The sequence below is a fragment of the Trachurus trachurus genome (assembly GCF_905171665.1).
Source record: "Trachurus trachurus genome assembly, chromosome: 8".
Lineage (NCBI taxonomy): Eukaryota > Metazoa > Chordata > Actinopteri > Carangiformes > Carangidae > Trachurus > Trachurus trachurus.
Genome location: NC_139905.1, coordinates 14,413,284 through 14,429,014, shown reverse-complemented (window position 1 = coordinate 14,429,014; position 15,731 = coordinate 14,413,284). Strand labels below are relative to the sequence as shown.

Genomic DNA, 15,731 nt, shown 5'->3' with positions numbered 1-15,731 from the left:
GTGTGTGTGTGTGTGTGTGTGTGTGTGTGTGTGTGTGTGTGTGTGTGTCCTTCAGCTCGACCCCAGCCCACGAGCCGTCCTGTCGTGCCTCAGGAGGAAGTCCAGGCCCGCAGAGTGCTGTTGTCATGGGAACCGGGCAGCGACGGCCTGTCCCCGGTCCGTTACTACACAGTCCAGTACAGGGAGCTGCCGGACAGTAACTGGACCGTCCACTCTGCGTCCGTCAGCCACGAGACAAACTCCTACATAGTGGATAGGTAAATATGAAGTCCACTCTAATCCCTTGAAACAACAACATCAGGCTTCAGTATCGACTGCTCACACACTCGCTCGTCTCTCTGCAAAGGTTAAAGCCGTTCACGTCTTACCAGTTCCGCATTAAAGCCACCAATGACATCGGGGACAGCGAGTACAGTCAGGAGAGCGAGGCCATCACCACGCTGCAGGACGGTAAGACCAAACATTGTCCCCGTGCGGTGCGCCATCACGATCTGTTCCTCCGTGCTGATTTGTAGCAGAACACGTTTGCAGTTGTTGCGAACATGCCTTTACATCCAGATTCTGACTTTGGATTTTCACTGTGAATATTTAACGTGTGTGTGTGTGTGTGTGTGTTTACTCTCAAGCTGTTCCCTACCAGAATGTTTGAGTGTTATATCACTCTCTCCACAGCTGTGTGGGGTTTGTTAACACCATTTTTTTTTTTCCTGTTGTTGTTTATCTTTCTCCAGCCCCAGACAAAGCCCCAAGAATTCTGTCTGTTACACCTCACACCACCACCTCTGTGCTGGTCCGTTGGCAGGTACACTGTTGAATTACTAAAGCAGCTAACCCACACCCTGTGTTTTGTGAATGAAAGACTGAATTCATCAGGCTGTGTTGTAAATACCGAGCATTAAGCTGACTCTTCTCCTCTTCTCTTCGCAGCCTCCCGCTGAAGATCACATCAACGGAGTCTTGTTGGGGTTCAGGGTCAGGTACCGCGAGTTACACTACGACCGACTGCGCAGCTTCACTGTCCGCACAGTTAACAGTCCCTCTGCCAACTGGGCTGATCTCACTGGTGAGTTTCCTCTTTCATCAGCCCACTTTGAGTTATATGGAAAAAGTGATGCAATTGTGTTTATTTTCAGGTCCAAGTATTGCTTTGATGCTGCCATTGAGGCTTAAGCTAAATAAAAACATATACTGCCAGTCTGCTAATATTGCCTCTCATTTCTGATCCTGCTACCCTTGTTTTCTCATCCTTTCTCCAAACTCCAGCTCCTTACAGCGTCAGGAACTTGAGTGAATCTTCGCTCACCCAATATGAACTGGATAGTAAGTTTTTTTTGTTTTTGTTTTTATATATGTCTCTCCTCCATCACTCTCCGTCTGTTTGCATGTCATCTGCATCTAGTTCACTTGAACAAAATGTGCCATTTGTATAATAATTCACAGGCGAGCGCGCATTGCACCATCTTCCCACTCAGCTGTATCCGCTGAGGGCCTGCTGCCTGATTCCTATGATGTGCACATGACTTTAATCTCTCCACGCTGCCCTGTCATTATTCCAGCGTGTTTTCCTTTCTTTGTAATCACTGACAAATCTTCCACATGTCCCCACAACAACCTCATCTTTTCATCAGTTTGCCTTACAATTCCACCCCTGCAATCTTTTTTTTTTTGTTGTTGGTTTTTTTTTCTGTTCAATTTGGGATGTTGTCTTGCCACAGGCATCACTATGACTTTGTATCTCCCTGGGATAAATTCTTATTCTGCTCTTTTATCTTAGCTGTTATGTTATAATGCTGTTATGGGTTCTCTCCTTGCAGATTTGAGTAAACACAAACGCTACGAGATCCGTCTCAGCGTGTACAACGCTGTGGGGGAGGGTCCTAGCAGCGCGCCACAGGAAGTCTTTGTCGGAGAGGCGGGTATGTTTCTTTTTTAACAGCTTACCTTTAATCTTTTTTTTTTCTTTATGCTGAACATTAAGTCACATAGAAAATGCAAAAAAAAAGTGTTAATTTAAACTGTCTCCATTTTAGTCCCGACAGCTCCTCCGCAAACTGTGGTGGTCCAGTCGTCAACAGCCACACAGCTGGATGTCACATGGGACCCTCCTCCTCTGGATGCTCAGAATGGAGACATACAGGGTTACAAGGTATTAATTATGTGTCTTTTAATGTGTTGCCACAAATCAACTCAACTTACATCATACCTTTTTTTTCTCTTTCAATATATTTTCATTGGAAAAAAAACAAAAATTGAATGAATTCTGCATCCTGAACTCTGTTATTCTGTTTATAGATCTATTTCTGGGAGTTCCAGCTCCAGAACGAGACAGAGCGTCTGCGCACTCTGTTCCTGCCTGAGCTCGGCGTGAAGCTCAAGAACCTGACAGGCTACACCACCTATATGATGAGCGTGGCCGCCTTCAATGCTGCAGGGGATGGGCCACGTTCCCTGCCCACTAGAGGGCGCACTCAGCAAGCAGGTGAGTGACACTGGATCCAGATGTGGAGAGAGAGAGAGAGAGAGTTTAGAGTTATCATTCACACGACCAGTCAGTGGCTCAGTGGCGCTGATCCTCCAGCTCAAACCTTCTTCTGCCAGAACCATGAAGCGTCTCACACTCTGAGCCTCTGTGTTTCTGTCTGGCTTCCTGCCTTTCCTGTACTTGTCTCTTTCCATCATCTGCACAATGATACCGCTTCTCATTATCTAACCGCTTTGTTTAATTGCTTGTGGAGAAGTCTCTCAAGGTAAGCCCTTCTCTCAGAACAAAAGATGCCTCCCAAAGTTTAAGAAACCAGTGCGCTACACAATATACAACCCTCTCTCTTCCTATTCACCAAAAAAAACTGATCATTTTCACTAAAAAGCTCCGTCCTGTGAGATGTAGCATGAGAGATCAGAGTTCTCTCGCCACCCCCTCGGGGACCAGCCACGAGGGTGGAAGCCCAATGACAGCGGAGGAGCAATGAATACAGAGTGCGGGGGACACATGTAGATTAGTTTTTTGGCTGCAGCTGCACAAAGACGTCTGTGTTTACCAGCGAGCGAGAGTCCCTCCTCTGCGGTTTCAGCAGAAAAATGGTTTACAGTTTACATTTCTCTCGTCTTTTTCCGCCCCCTTGAAGGCTATGACATTGGCGAGGGGTACAAAGTGCTGAGAACTTAAAAACACAGGCAGGAATTTTGGCTCCCTGCACCACGGGGTACTGGGAAGTGAGCCAGCACAAGCTTTTGTGATTTTTTTATGCAGAATTGTGGCTAAATCCTGACACTTAGCTGGATCTGGTCTGGGTCAGCAGGCAGAATTCTCACAGCTCTCGCTCAAGGTCACAGAACGATTTTTGCACGACTCGCCTGTCTACCTTGAGTTTGCTTTTCTGGTGACTCATTTGGTTAAACAGTCACAGATCTGAGCCGCACGCCATGCTTACAGTTTTGACACGCACCGAACATTTTATCGCTCGTGCTCTGATAATGAACAACGAACAATGAAAATTCTTTCAGCGTTAATCTCACACTATTCCTGTTTGCTGTCATCCCGCATAATGTGCTTTTTCATGAATGTGTCAAATCACCTTTGCTGCTGTAACTGCGAGCGCCACTTTTGGTTTTCTACTCTGATGTGCAGCTCGGATGCTTCTTTTTTGTTGACAGTGTAATTTATCCAAATGTCTAAAGAATTTCAAGGAAATAATTGGGAGAGCACCTGCAACAGAAGCAATTTAACAAATTGAAAATGTCCTAAATTACTGTAGCGAGAGGGAGGAAAGGGAAGAAACAAATATTGCAGAATTTCAGCAGATTTGGAAAAAATGAATGAATGAATATTTTGAGCGTGTGTATGTACTCCAAGGTGGTCTACACCCAGCAGCTCAGTGTGCAGTGTGTGTAGTGTTTTTGCCTCAGCACTGTGAAGAGATCCAGCTGTCATCACCTCTTTACCCCTTTTCTTCACCCAAAGCGCCCAGTGCTCCGAACTTCATCCACTTCAGCGAGCTGACCACCACCTCTGTCAACGTGTCCTGGGGAGAGCCCAAGCAGGCCAATGGCATCATCGAGGGCTACCGCCTGGTTTACGAGCCCTGCACTCCTGTCGATGGTGAGAAACTCCTGCCTGGAGCCTAATAACTCTGCCATGTCTTGACATTCCTCAGCTGGCTTTGTCAGGCAGTGATTTACAACCTCTAGCCCCGTTACTATGTTCGTTTTTTAACCCACGCTGCTTAAGCTCGTGCTCTAATCTGTTACAGATGAGTATTGGCCCTGCAGTAGCAAATATGGCACGGCTGATAAAATATGCTGGAAAGCTCTGGTTAAACTTCGCTCAGCTTCCTCTCTGACTTAGAGAAACATGACTAATAGCTGGCTAAGTGTCGTTGCCTGGTCTAGATTGTCAGGTAATTGGGAGCAGAGGTGGAATGCGGCGCTGAGGCTGCAGCGGTCCCCCGGCCGTCCACTAATAGACCCAGAGCAAAGCTGAACAGAGTAACAAACACAGGGAACATCAGCTGCTCTGTCCTGGTGTCTCTTCCTGTCTGGACATCTAGGAGGCTGCTGGAATAATACACCCTCTCTGTTGATTGTGTAAATATGTGTGTGCGTCTCTTGTCTGGTCTCTAACTGTCCGTCATTGTGAAGTTGTTGACGTGCCTCTGTGTGTGTCTGTTCAAACAAAAGCTTGGCTATTTGTCGCTTGTAGAAAGCAGCATCTAGAGTCTTAGTGTTTCCTGTACAGACTCCTCTCCTCGCACTCCAGGTGTCAGTAAGATAGTGACAGTAGATGTGAAGGGCAGCACTCCCTTGTGGATGAAGATCAAAGACCTAGCCGACGGCGTCACCTACAACTTCCGCATCCGTGCTAAAACGCTGACTTATGGCCCCGAGGTTGAGGCCAACATCACCACTGGGCCTGGAGAAGGTGCTTCTTTTTTTTTTTATTCTGATCTTCATGTCACTGATTTAATCCCTTTGAGTGCCTCTCTGACAGAATGCCAGTTTTTCTAACATTTCGTTTTTTTTTATCTCCTTCCAGGAGCCCCGGGCCCTCCCGGAGAACCTTTTATATCTCGCTATGGCGCCGCCCTCACGCTGCACTGGACGAGCGGTGATCAAGGCCGTGCACCCATCACACGATATGTCATTGAAGCCAGACCCTCCGGTGAGCCACACACACATAAACAGCTCTTTGCACAAGCCTCTCCTCCGTGATATGCTCACCTCTTTCCCCATATTGTCCTCAGATGAAGGATTGTGGGATATCCTCATCAAAGATATCCCTAAAGAGGTGACGTCCTACACGCTTAACCTGGACATGCTCAGAGAGGGAGTCACCTATGACTTTCGAGTAATTGCAGTCAACGACTATGGCTATGGGTCACCCAGCGCCCCCTCCCCTTCCATATCAGGTACTTTTAACATGACAAGTTCATGCACAGCTGTGTTAATGAAATCATACATATTTTATTTAGGCATTGATTTCTCTAATTTGTTGTATTTTCAGCCCAGAAAGTTTCTCCCTTCTATGAGGAGTGGTGGTTCCTGGTGGTGATCGCTCTGGTGGGCCTCATCTTCATCCTCCTCCTTGTTTTCATCCTCATCATCCGAGGCCAGAGCAAGAAATACACCAAAAAAGCAGATTCAGGTATGAAGCACGACTCGCTGCTGAACCGAGCGCTTGCATTTCACTTTCTCCAACTGTTTCTGCAACTCAAGCTATCGATTGGAATTAGTCCTTCCTCTCGGACAGCTCTGCTGAGAATCGCGTCTTAATGAATGCACATCCGAAAAGCCTGTTCTATAAAAAGGAAGCGTGAGGGTTTGCACAATTAAAGAAATTCCCTATGTTCCCTTACATTGTTTGGCCGACAGGAGACCAGCTGAAACAGGCAAATGAATAAACATTATTGTTCATGTTTAACTGCGGTGTGGATCAATAGTGGGATAAATGGCTTTGCAGTGGTTTAATGCTCAGGTCATTAGTCAGACTGAGAGTAATTATATAACTACAGCGTTAGTGGCTCTCGCACCACTATATCAAGAAGCCAATTTTCATGATTGTGAATTATCCCTGGTGACATTACCGCTGCTGGAAACTCTTTATCAAGGTTCCTGTCTTCAAAGCCAAAAGCATAAGGCATGGGGAAGTTAATCAACATTAGGGGACTGGTTGTTAATACATTGTGGTTGGTTGGTAACTAATCACAGTGAGAATACCCAGGGTAATGTTTCTCCACTTGGTCTGGCCACCCATAAGCTCAGGGTGGTTAGCAGTGGAGACACACAGTGTTAACAGGACGAGGAGGGGGGGGGGGGGGGGGGGGGGGGTAGTGAAGGGTCAGGTCAAGCCCTCAACTGGTGACTTTTTAGCTCAGTCAGCGTTTAGCATGATGCCAGGGTTAGCAGGGTCAGTAAACAGGGCCTGGCTAGACTAGTACAGACAAGGGCTGTGTTTGTGAGGGGATACAAAGAGAGATTCTTAGCCCCTCTCAGCCCCCTCGTAGTTTTTCCAGCCATGAAACTGGACTGTCTTACTGGTGACCGTTTGTCTTACTGGACAATCAGGCCTGGCCAACTGATGATGATGTATTTGTCCGACAGACAAAGTTATTTTGATAATGACAAAAATTTGTGTAAAAAACGTTTTCTTTTTTCTGTCAACCCCTTAAAACCCACTGGCCCACCGGCCCAGCATGCATTGGAAGCAATGCAACCCACAGACCAGTGGGTTTTAAGGGGTTAAAAAAGTTGAAATCTGGAGTTTTATTGTGTAATGTTCAACTAACAACTGTGCTTGAGACCGAAAGTGATGCTAGATTTGACCAAAGATCACAAAATCGCTTATTCTATTCCACGACCCACGCAGTGTCGTCCTCATACCCCTGTCCAGGAAACCACTCCAACTGCACCGCGCTGCCTCTGACCCATGGAGAGATGGTGCGCCTGGACGAGGGACGCTTCCCGGCCCTGGAGCTGAACAACCGACGCCTCTCGGTGAAGAACTCCTTTTGCCGCAAGAACGGCATCTACACACGGTCAGTGAAAAGAACTGCCGGCTAAAAGATGCCATCAGTCATCAGCTATTTCCACTTCATTTCCCAAAGGCAGAAATCCCACTTCATAGAAATATTGTCAATGCAGTTTTGCACTGAGTTTCCTCTTCCAGTTGAGGGTGTTACTTATGATACTGAGAGGAATTAATAATGTAGTATTGTGTGGCCCCTTTCCTCCCTCAACAATAGTCTGTCATTCTTGAGAGACCAAACCGAGCCTGAAGGAGCCCGGCTGCTGATCTGAGCCTCCTTCCGCTCCCCTCGTTGATATTCCATGTTTGTGCACGGCAACAATTTATATAAGGGGACAACACAATACCAGCTAATTAGCATTCATGAGCGTCTGCATGGGCTCTTTGTCTGTCCATCACCGCCTTAGACAAAGGGTGCTTATGGGTCAGAGCCGGCCATTTTCCTTTGGCCTTGAGCCCAGAGTTTGTCCCGAGTGCGGTGCAGTGAGAGCTATCTCAATGTAAAGTACAGCGCTGTCGGCGTTGAGTGCACGTCCTTCCATCCGTCGGCAGGACTTTGGCAAGCCAGCTCTTTGGTAATATTTACATAAACATGAGATAAGAGGAATTTCACAAACACTGCAGCATGCCGAGCGAAGGGAATGTAGAGGCATGGGTCACATACTTGGTGACTGGTCATGTGGTTGCACTGGGGGATGGGGGTTCAGAGTCTGCTTCTTGTCACAGTGGAAAATAAAGGGGAACATTAGCGTGCACATTATGACTGAATGTGCTAGAAGGGGGTGCATTAAGGGCAGGGGAATCTGTGCTGTTTTCTCCTTGACCAAGGCGGCCGAGAAGAGGATCAAAGGGCCCTGAGATCCTCCCTCTCTTTGAAGGGCTCCAATCTGGTTCCGTACTCTCTGCTAATGATCTGTGGACTAAGGAGGAAGAGTGGGAGGACTCCCTATGGGATATTTGAAAGGGTGAGGGAGAGAGGGATGAATTAGACAGATAAGGCGAAGAGAAAGAGACAGAAAAAAACACGGCGCTTCTAAATAATTCAAAGCTCGCTGGCTACATTGAGTGTGTATGTATAGGTAGCAGGCTCCATCACCGCTCCCCTGCACTCACATAGCCCCATCTTTCCTTTTTTTTTTTAATGTCTGATTTAACCTTGTATGAATTCTAAGTAGATGTTGTTGTGTTTTTCTCACACACTCTACCCCCTCATGTCATCCCCTTTAACCCAAAAAGAGATGTCCTCTTTGTTGTGTCAATCCTTTCATGGCCGTTGTCATGTTGTGTCTTCTAAGCTTCCTGTTCTTGGCACTCCCAGTGATTAAGCTCCTGCGTATATCTCAGCACATATTAATTTTTACTTGAGAGGTCGTCAAGGTTGTCTGCTTTATGCGTTTGGTATTACATTTGACATCACAGAGTTTTATGCTTGTCTTTTCTGCCCCCACATACAGCGTTTTCCATTTCAGATCATTTAAACATTTACTTTCATGCCATTCCCAGTTTATGTAATTCTTTTTCTTTTTTTCCTCCCCGAATCCAACTGAGCGAACTCTTCTCTTAGTGCTGCATTTGCCTGAGTTGCATACTGAGTCGACTGATGTAGCTCAGTGATGTGAAGGTAGTGGTCCACTTTTCGGCCCGGCCTCAGTCCATCCCATTCAATCTCAGCAGACCTTGAACACAGCAGCAGTCATTACAGCAGACGAAGAAGAAATAATTGCCTGCAGATTTTTTCTCTCTGCTTCACTTTACAGACTTAATGACTGGAGCCAAAAGAAGCTAGGGGTCTATTTACTTGACCTGCACTCATAAAAAGAACTTTATAATACTTTGCCGAGCTCAGGGCCGTGCTTAGTTCCACAGCTTTTCGGCAGGAGGTCTGAATCTATGACTGAGTCGATCTGTACACTCATTCAGCTCTAATCACCACACAGAATCCTTTCATGGAGATACGCGTATGTTTTTATACAGAATCCTGTTTGTGCATCTCATGACGGTCTGAGCGAGTTGAACTCATGCAGAACTCTACCCCCCCCCCCACCCTCATCTGCCGATGCTCCCAACAGACATTTGGCAAAGATGTGTAGGAAATAGCGAAAGAATAAAACCAAATCTAATCTCTCCCCTGCTTTGTGTATTAGTGGCTTTCAGGAACGCATAAATAACCCTGTCCTCTGCTTGTCTGAACTAAGCTATCATTTTCATCAACGAGCCTGCGATGAATCTCTGCTTGTTCGCCACGCTGAATACCCAACCCCCCTGTGGGATGATGAGGCTTCTTCATTTTTTTTTGGAGCTGCTTCGCCGGCTTTCATTAGTCATCTGAAAGGTGTCAGTCACAGGGATGACAGGGCTTTTAATGTTTGCTCAAATGCAAACAGGGAGCTCTAGAAATTCCCAAAGAGAGATAGGATGATGATCAAATGAAACGTTTCCCTTATATAACCATTGTGTGTGTGTTTATCTCTCTCTCTGGCTCTATCTTTAGCTTTCAATCACTCACACGCAGATAAATACATCACCGTCTCCTTTTCTCCATCTGTCCAGGTCTCCACCAAGGCCTAGTCCTGGCAGTCTGCACTACTCGGACGAGGATGTCAGCACCAAGTACAATGACCTGATCCCTGCAGAGAGCAGCAGTCTGACTGAGAAACCCTCTGAGATCTCTGACTCTCAGGTAAGCAGAGTCTCTGTCTCGCAGCCCACGTCCCCGCAATGAACTTGAATTTCAAAGTAAAATGCAGCTGGTTGAATTTGACAAATGACAATGTCTTTTTGGGGCATAATTGAAAGCTTTCAAGATTCAAAAACACTCATATTCCATTCTGTTTTACTTTTATCACAGGGAGAGAAACCTCTGTTCTCCTTGTCATAATTACTTCTTTGTTAGATACAAAAAAATGTGATAGCTGACTAATTATGTAGTAGTATTTCTAATGATGAATTAATGATAATCAGCAAGTCATTCTGCAATAACTTATTCTCTTATTGAAGCACGGGCCAGTCATGGCTGACATCTTTGGATCTGAGTTTTAGTGTTGATTTCTCCCATGGGAAGAAAAGTATGGGGCCTCTTCTCATGTCTCATTTGTCTTGGAATATCTTCACAACTAATTAATTTTCCTCAAACAGGAAATGTCATGTTAATCTGGCCTGCTGGGTTTCATCTTGTCACATGATAATCTGTACAAGCTCAGTGTGTGTGTGTGTGTGTGTGTGGAAATGGAATAGGGAGTTTCAGTGAAGATATAGAGGGAGGGTAGAAGTGATGAAGGATGATGGATACAAAAGGCAGAGGGGGGTTGGATTGTAGCAAATTCTAAACATCTGTCTTCCCACACTTGCTCCAGGTCTCACCGGCCAATTTATCTGGTACCTGCGCAGTCAAAACAATGTTCAATCCGGTTTGAACAAACACGACGCTCCCGGGAGACACAAACTGGTGTTATTCTTTTTCCTGCGCACAGCCCACCCACTGTTTACGTGCCACTTGTGCAAATAAATGGTGCTTCAACATCTGTTAAGCCGTAGTGTGTCAATAGAGCGGTATATGGGCAGACACTTGTCAGGCACACAAATGTGCCAAGTGTGCTGTGTTTTCTATGGGAGTAATTTGCTCTCTTTTTTTTCCTTTTCTTCCAACTGTTTGTGTTTCTCGGCCTGTACAATGTGCTGGAACAGGGACAGGATTCACCCACACAAACATTTGTTACTATCTGTAACTATAAGGCGAACGGCTTCATATTACGACGAAAAAACAAATTAATCCTGTAAACATTATCTCTGTCCAATTCTAGGACGCTCTTGTGTACAGTTATCACAGCTGTGCTGCACAGAGCCATGGGTGAGCTCCTATTTGTGAAAGACGCTCGAGAAAAGTGATTATATGCCCCATAGAATTGCACATGGATTAATAGATTTCCAGTTGTCTCTGTGTAGATATTCCCCTGCTGTGTTATGACTCAGTATTGTGTGGTGAGTCGGTAAGGATGCTGCAATAGAGTTATAGATTTGTGAGTATTTAACGTAGCTGTCACTATTTGTAGTCTTTTGTTTTGCACTATACACTGGTTTCTATGTGTAAAGTTGTTTTAAATAGCTGTTTTCCACTCGGCCTCACAGGGCAGCGACAGTGAATATGAGATGGATCAGAGCCGACAGAAGACCCACTCCTTCGTCAACCACTACATCAGCGACCCCACCTACTACAACTCCTGGCGGCGGCAGCAGAAGGGCGTCTCTCGTCCACCAGCGTACGGCTACTCGCAGCCCGAGCCCCTGGTGGAGCAGGAGTCGCGGCCACACCCCCCACCCGTGCCCCCACTGCCCCCTCTCCTCCCCCAGAGCGCCCCGTCCCCGCAGCCACAGTGCCAGGGCCAGGGCACCCTGTTTAGGCCCAAGGGAAGCCGGACTCCCACCCCCTCCCTGCTGTCCTCCGAACCCCCCAGCCAGCACGGCACCCTCTACCGGCCCCCCAGCAGTCTGGGCTGTGCCGCTCAGGCACCTACCGCGGGCTTCTCCTCTTTTGTTTGACACACAGCTCTCCTTCCAATAACAACAGGACCCTGAGGACGAGTCTTTGATTTTGTTGTTGTTGGTTTATTTGTATTTCACTCTCTTTTTTTTTTTTCGATTTGTTTTTTTTCCTTGACTCTGTCTTACGGACAGAGTTGTTGCTCAATATTAAGCATTGCAGGCATCTTGAATAGCGCTTTCTCCTCTGTGAAGAGTGTGTGTGTATGACTGTATGTAGCACGTATGGTTGGTTAGTCCATGTGATATGTATTTCATGAAAAGACAATCATTTGAGAGTTTTTATGCGTTGCTTAAATAAATTTATTTGAAGGTTCAACCATGTAAACAAGGGATAAACAGAGCCTGAGGCTCTGAAAAAAGAAATCCTTGTTTTAAAACACTGTATTATTGTTTAATATGAGAGCTTTATGGAAAAACAACCACCTTGGAACCATATAGAGTATGGACCACTTGGCTTGCTGAGACTGGACAATGGAAAAACCGACTCTGATGGAAAATTATTGTTTGAAGAAAGGACAAACTTATGGTGAGAGACTCTGACTTGGAGAGAGACACTGATGGTCACAGTGGCCATTGGCTGCCTTGGACTTTCTCACTTTGCCTAATCATTGTTGGAAATGCATTGTGTGTTTACTATATGTACTTGTCTTATATTGTTTACCAGATATTTATATCAATCAGCTTCAAGCTCAACATTTTCAGAACATCACTAGTGACAATGTTATGAATCACATTAAAGCATTGTGGCACCTTTATAGTAGTCTGGGGAATGTGTTGATTGTGTGCTGGTACTCATGTCAGTAGATACACAAACATAGTCGACGTTCATCATCGGTGCATTGGTTTGCTTTTATGTTGATCACAGAATATGACAGAGGACCAAAAGCACAAATCTTCTTCTTCACATGATAATATCTGATCACAACCACATCAGACATACTGCTTTTAATAGCTGTCAGTGAAGTACAAGAATAACTCACTTTGATCGAGTTACTAAGACATAAAAAATAATAAAAAAATCAGTCAAAGGTTGAATGACATAGCAAAGTAGATCTATGCAGGTCTAAACCATGACGTTGGTGACCAAACTCAAAGCTCTGATTTTGAAAGAGAAATTGGATGCAACGTTTACAATAAAACAAAAGTGTTTCTGTGACAGTTTGAAACTGCTCACTCACAGATAGTAGACCTTCAAAGTAAGAGCTCTTATGTATTTAACAATCTGAGTTTGTTCATGATACTGAAGAAGCGGTCAGCTTAATTGTGTAACTATGTTTATTTAAAAAAAAAAAAAGAAGCTTTATTTAAGGATGGACAACGACGACAACACGTGTTGTGCGTGAATTGCATCACCAAGGACTGTGTTGTGATATGATCTGTCTTCAGCGTGTTACAGTGTAACATGGCGTTGATGTCGATGACTGACAATGTGTTTTATGCCCTCGGTGCACATGTGTACATGTGTTAGGATGGAGATGGTTCCTACAACCATATGAATATGCTGGTTCTTGAATGGGACATTGCTGTGCTGGAGTTGGACCCATAGTGTATAAACTTTAGACAGTTGGTCCACGAATATCATCTGTCAAATTTCCAGTGTGAACATAACTGTATACATCATGAAGGAAACAATATGGACCTATTCATGGTAGCTCTCTAAAATAAAATATTCTATTTTGTAATGGCTTTTTCTTCATGCCTCGTCTGGATATTTGAGCATATAACAGGATACAGTGCTGAGAAATGTTGGAAAATAAGGTTTTGACATGTGAGAAGACCGTTCAAGCTTTGAATTTCTGACCTTGCTCACAACTATTTTACGCAGACAGTTCTAAGTAGACCCTTTTACACAGTCTGGAAGACAAAGTGATTAAAGGTGACACTCGATCCTACTGCACAGAAATGACCTGATTCTCTCAGCCACAACAGAGACATAATTGGGATGCAGAAGAGCATGAGTTACAGAGAAGAATTTGAAGAAGAACCTGATCCGGTGCAAGCATGCTGAAAAGCTTGGCGGGGAGGAGGGAGAAACGGAGAGTGTGCCCGGGTAATCTCCTTATTTCAGGCCGGAAAACATTGATCTTAAGAATGGCAAAAAGGGGGGGAAAGAAACAAAGGGATCAGGCTGCAAGGTTTTAAGGGGAAAAAAAGAAAAAAGTCAAGTCAAGGGTACAGATAGTTAGCGTCAGAACATCTTTGTCAAAAATGAACATAACAAAAGATGAAAAACAAAATTATTAAATGTCTGGAATATTATGTGTGGATAATTCATCATTAGGCAAATGCCATAGTTTTTTTTGAGTCTCATTACAATGATGCAGAAAATCTCAGTCTCAGTATTCCCCAACATAAAGTCTGTAAATGCTGCAGCTCATGTTCACTTTACAGGCTAACAATACAAGAAACTAAAGCTCGGTTTGAGAAACTAAATATAACATATTGCTTTGTGACATATTAAATTATTCTATTTTGTAACTCAAAATTATGGTAATTCCTCACACTCAACTCTACCATGACTATTTTCACCTTCTGCCAATTCACTGCAGGGAGGCACACAGAGTAATCTTCTGTTCACACACTTTCCCACAAACACACACACACACATAGAGAGAGAGAGAGACGTGGCTTCACATCAAGAAATCTGTTACATTTTTACATTTTGGTTCACTCCCTCTCCTCATGGGACCGACTTATACGGAATGTGTCCTAATTCTGACTGTGCTTGTTAGAGAGCGTCAGAGTGCATTTGCAACACAGTTAAGTCATCTTGACTGGTGACTACGAAATTAGGACAAAATCACACTGCGTGGTATGGATCGAAAATCTGAAGTTACGGCTTTTTGAAAGTTTCGATGAACAAAGACTCTGGTTTATACGCCAGTGACGTCTGTTTTCACATAATTCACAGTGGCATCGCTTACCCTATCAATACACACTGTCGGTTCAGGCGTCTTCATAACAGTCAGTTAGACCTAGTTTTGTGAGCATGCTCTCAAACCCCTGGAGTAGGCTTCTCCACTGTCCTCTGCAGGACAATGCAGTGAGAGTATATTCAAACAATCAGGGCTGTTTAGACTTGTGCTATAGTGCTTGTCCCCCTCACACAAAATGAATGGCTGCTGGTACACAAGCTGTTAGACACAAAAATACAAACCTGCGACCAATTTGCTCAGAGGTTAAAGGGCACAGTCTCTGTCTGTAAATTATTTAAAGGAAGAGCGGTGACACCCAACTTCACCCTCTGCAGTGAAACAACAAAAACAGAAGGCTGACAATATGCCAGTCACATTTGGGCAGGTCTCCAAATTTATTTTGGTTTCTCTCTGCACTGAGGATAGAAAGGCAGAAATAGTCACATCACACAGTGCCTCTTGTGAACCTGCTTGCACCATAGCAATGTTGAAGAGATACACAACAACAGACTGCTACTACTGTATAATACTGTAAACCATTGCCAGAAGTCCAAAGTGAAAGTTGCAGGAAGGTTAGAGGGATCCCATGTCCAATCTGGGAGAAACCTCAACATCTGACCCTCTAAGCCGTTCTGTAAGCAGATGGAGGAATCAAAGGCCAGAGAGCTTGGGATTTCCCCGAATGTCCAAAATGCCACAACGGAAAGTGAACTTTTGAAAAGCTTCAGATATGTAGAGAGACAAATCAAAGCTGAGACAGAAGTGCACACTCTGCTCTGATGCTCCACTGAACAGAGCTGTCAAACATGCCAAAGCTAAACCAGCGGGAGGCTGTTGTGGTATTGCTTCAGCAGCAGCACCTATAACTGAGCATCAGTGAGCAAGGGGGGAAAATAATGAGTCGAGTAGGATTTTACATGGCTTAAAGGGGAATCATCCACTCTATATGAAAGGAAGTTGGGATTTTGTTAGTTTGCACCCCTGCTGACAGTGATTTTCTGTTTGCAAAGAAGTGTAGCTTTTTACGCGATGCACCGTTTTCTTGGTGCTTTCTTGTGATAAAGGAACACAATGGGCATTGAATGTATGAAAAGTGTTGTGTTCTCCCAGCAGAGCAGGATCAGGGCCAGCAGAACAATCTGATCAGCTCCATGTGAATGCAGGTTTTACAGTAATCAGGTTATTGCAGTGTTTGGAAATGCGCACTCAGATTTCCTGTCTCAATCTGATTTCAACGACCACGTCATTTTCGGGAG

At 44.8% G+C, this 15,731-nt stretch overlaps 1 protein-coding gene across 1 annotated transcript in view; it reads left to right on the top strand.

Annotated features, from left to right (window-relative positions):
• The window catches only part of LOC310990316 (protein sidekick-2-like), a 39,038-nt gene extending 26,426 nt beyond the window's left edge, over window positions 1–12,612 (top strand). The window contains exons 29-44 of the mRNA XM_083977653.1: window positions 56–257; window positions 347–450; window positions 732–802; window positions 928–1,063; window positions 1,264–1,320; window positions 1,815–1,916; window positions 2,031–2,146; window positions 2,293–2,479; window positions 3,962–4,099; window positions 4,757–4,918; window positions 5,033–5,158; window positions 5,241–5,405; window positions 5,501–5,641; window positions 6,887–7,031; window positions 9,572–9,701; window positions 11,147–12,612. Coding sequence (XP_083833779.1) covers window positions 56–257; window positions 347–450; window positions 732–802; window positions 928–1,063; window positions 1,264–1,320; window positions 1,815–1,916; window positions 2,031–2,146; window positions 2,293–2,479; window positions 3,962–4,099; window positions 4,757–4,918; window positions 5,033–5,158; window positions 5,241–5,405; window positions 5,501–5,641; window positions 6,887–7,031; window positions 9,572–9,701; window positions 11,147–11,557 — 2,393 coding nt within the window. The 3' untranslated portion in view covers window positions 11,558–12,612. The remainder of the gene's footprint in view (window positions 1–55; window positions 258–346; window positions 451–731; window positions 803–927; window positions 1,064–1,263; window positions 1,321–1,814; window positions 1,917–2,030; window positions 2,147–2,292; window positions 2,480–3,961; window positions 4,100–4,756; window positions 4,919–5,032; window positions 5,159–5,240; window positions 5,406–5,500; window positions 5,642–6,886; window positions 7,032–9,571; window positions 9,702–11,146) is intronic.
• The last annotated feature ends 3,119 nt before the right edge of the window (window positions 12,613–15,731 follow it).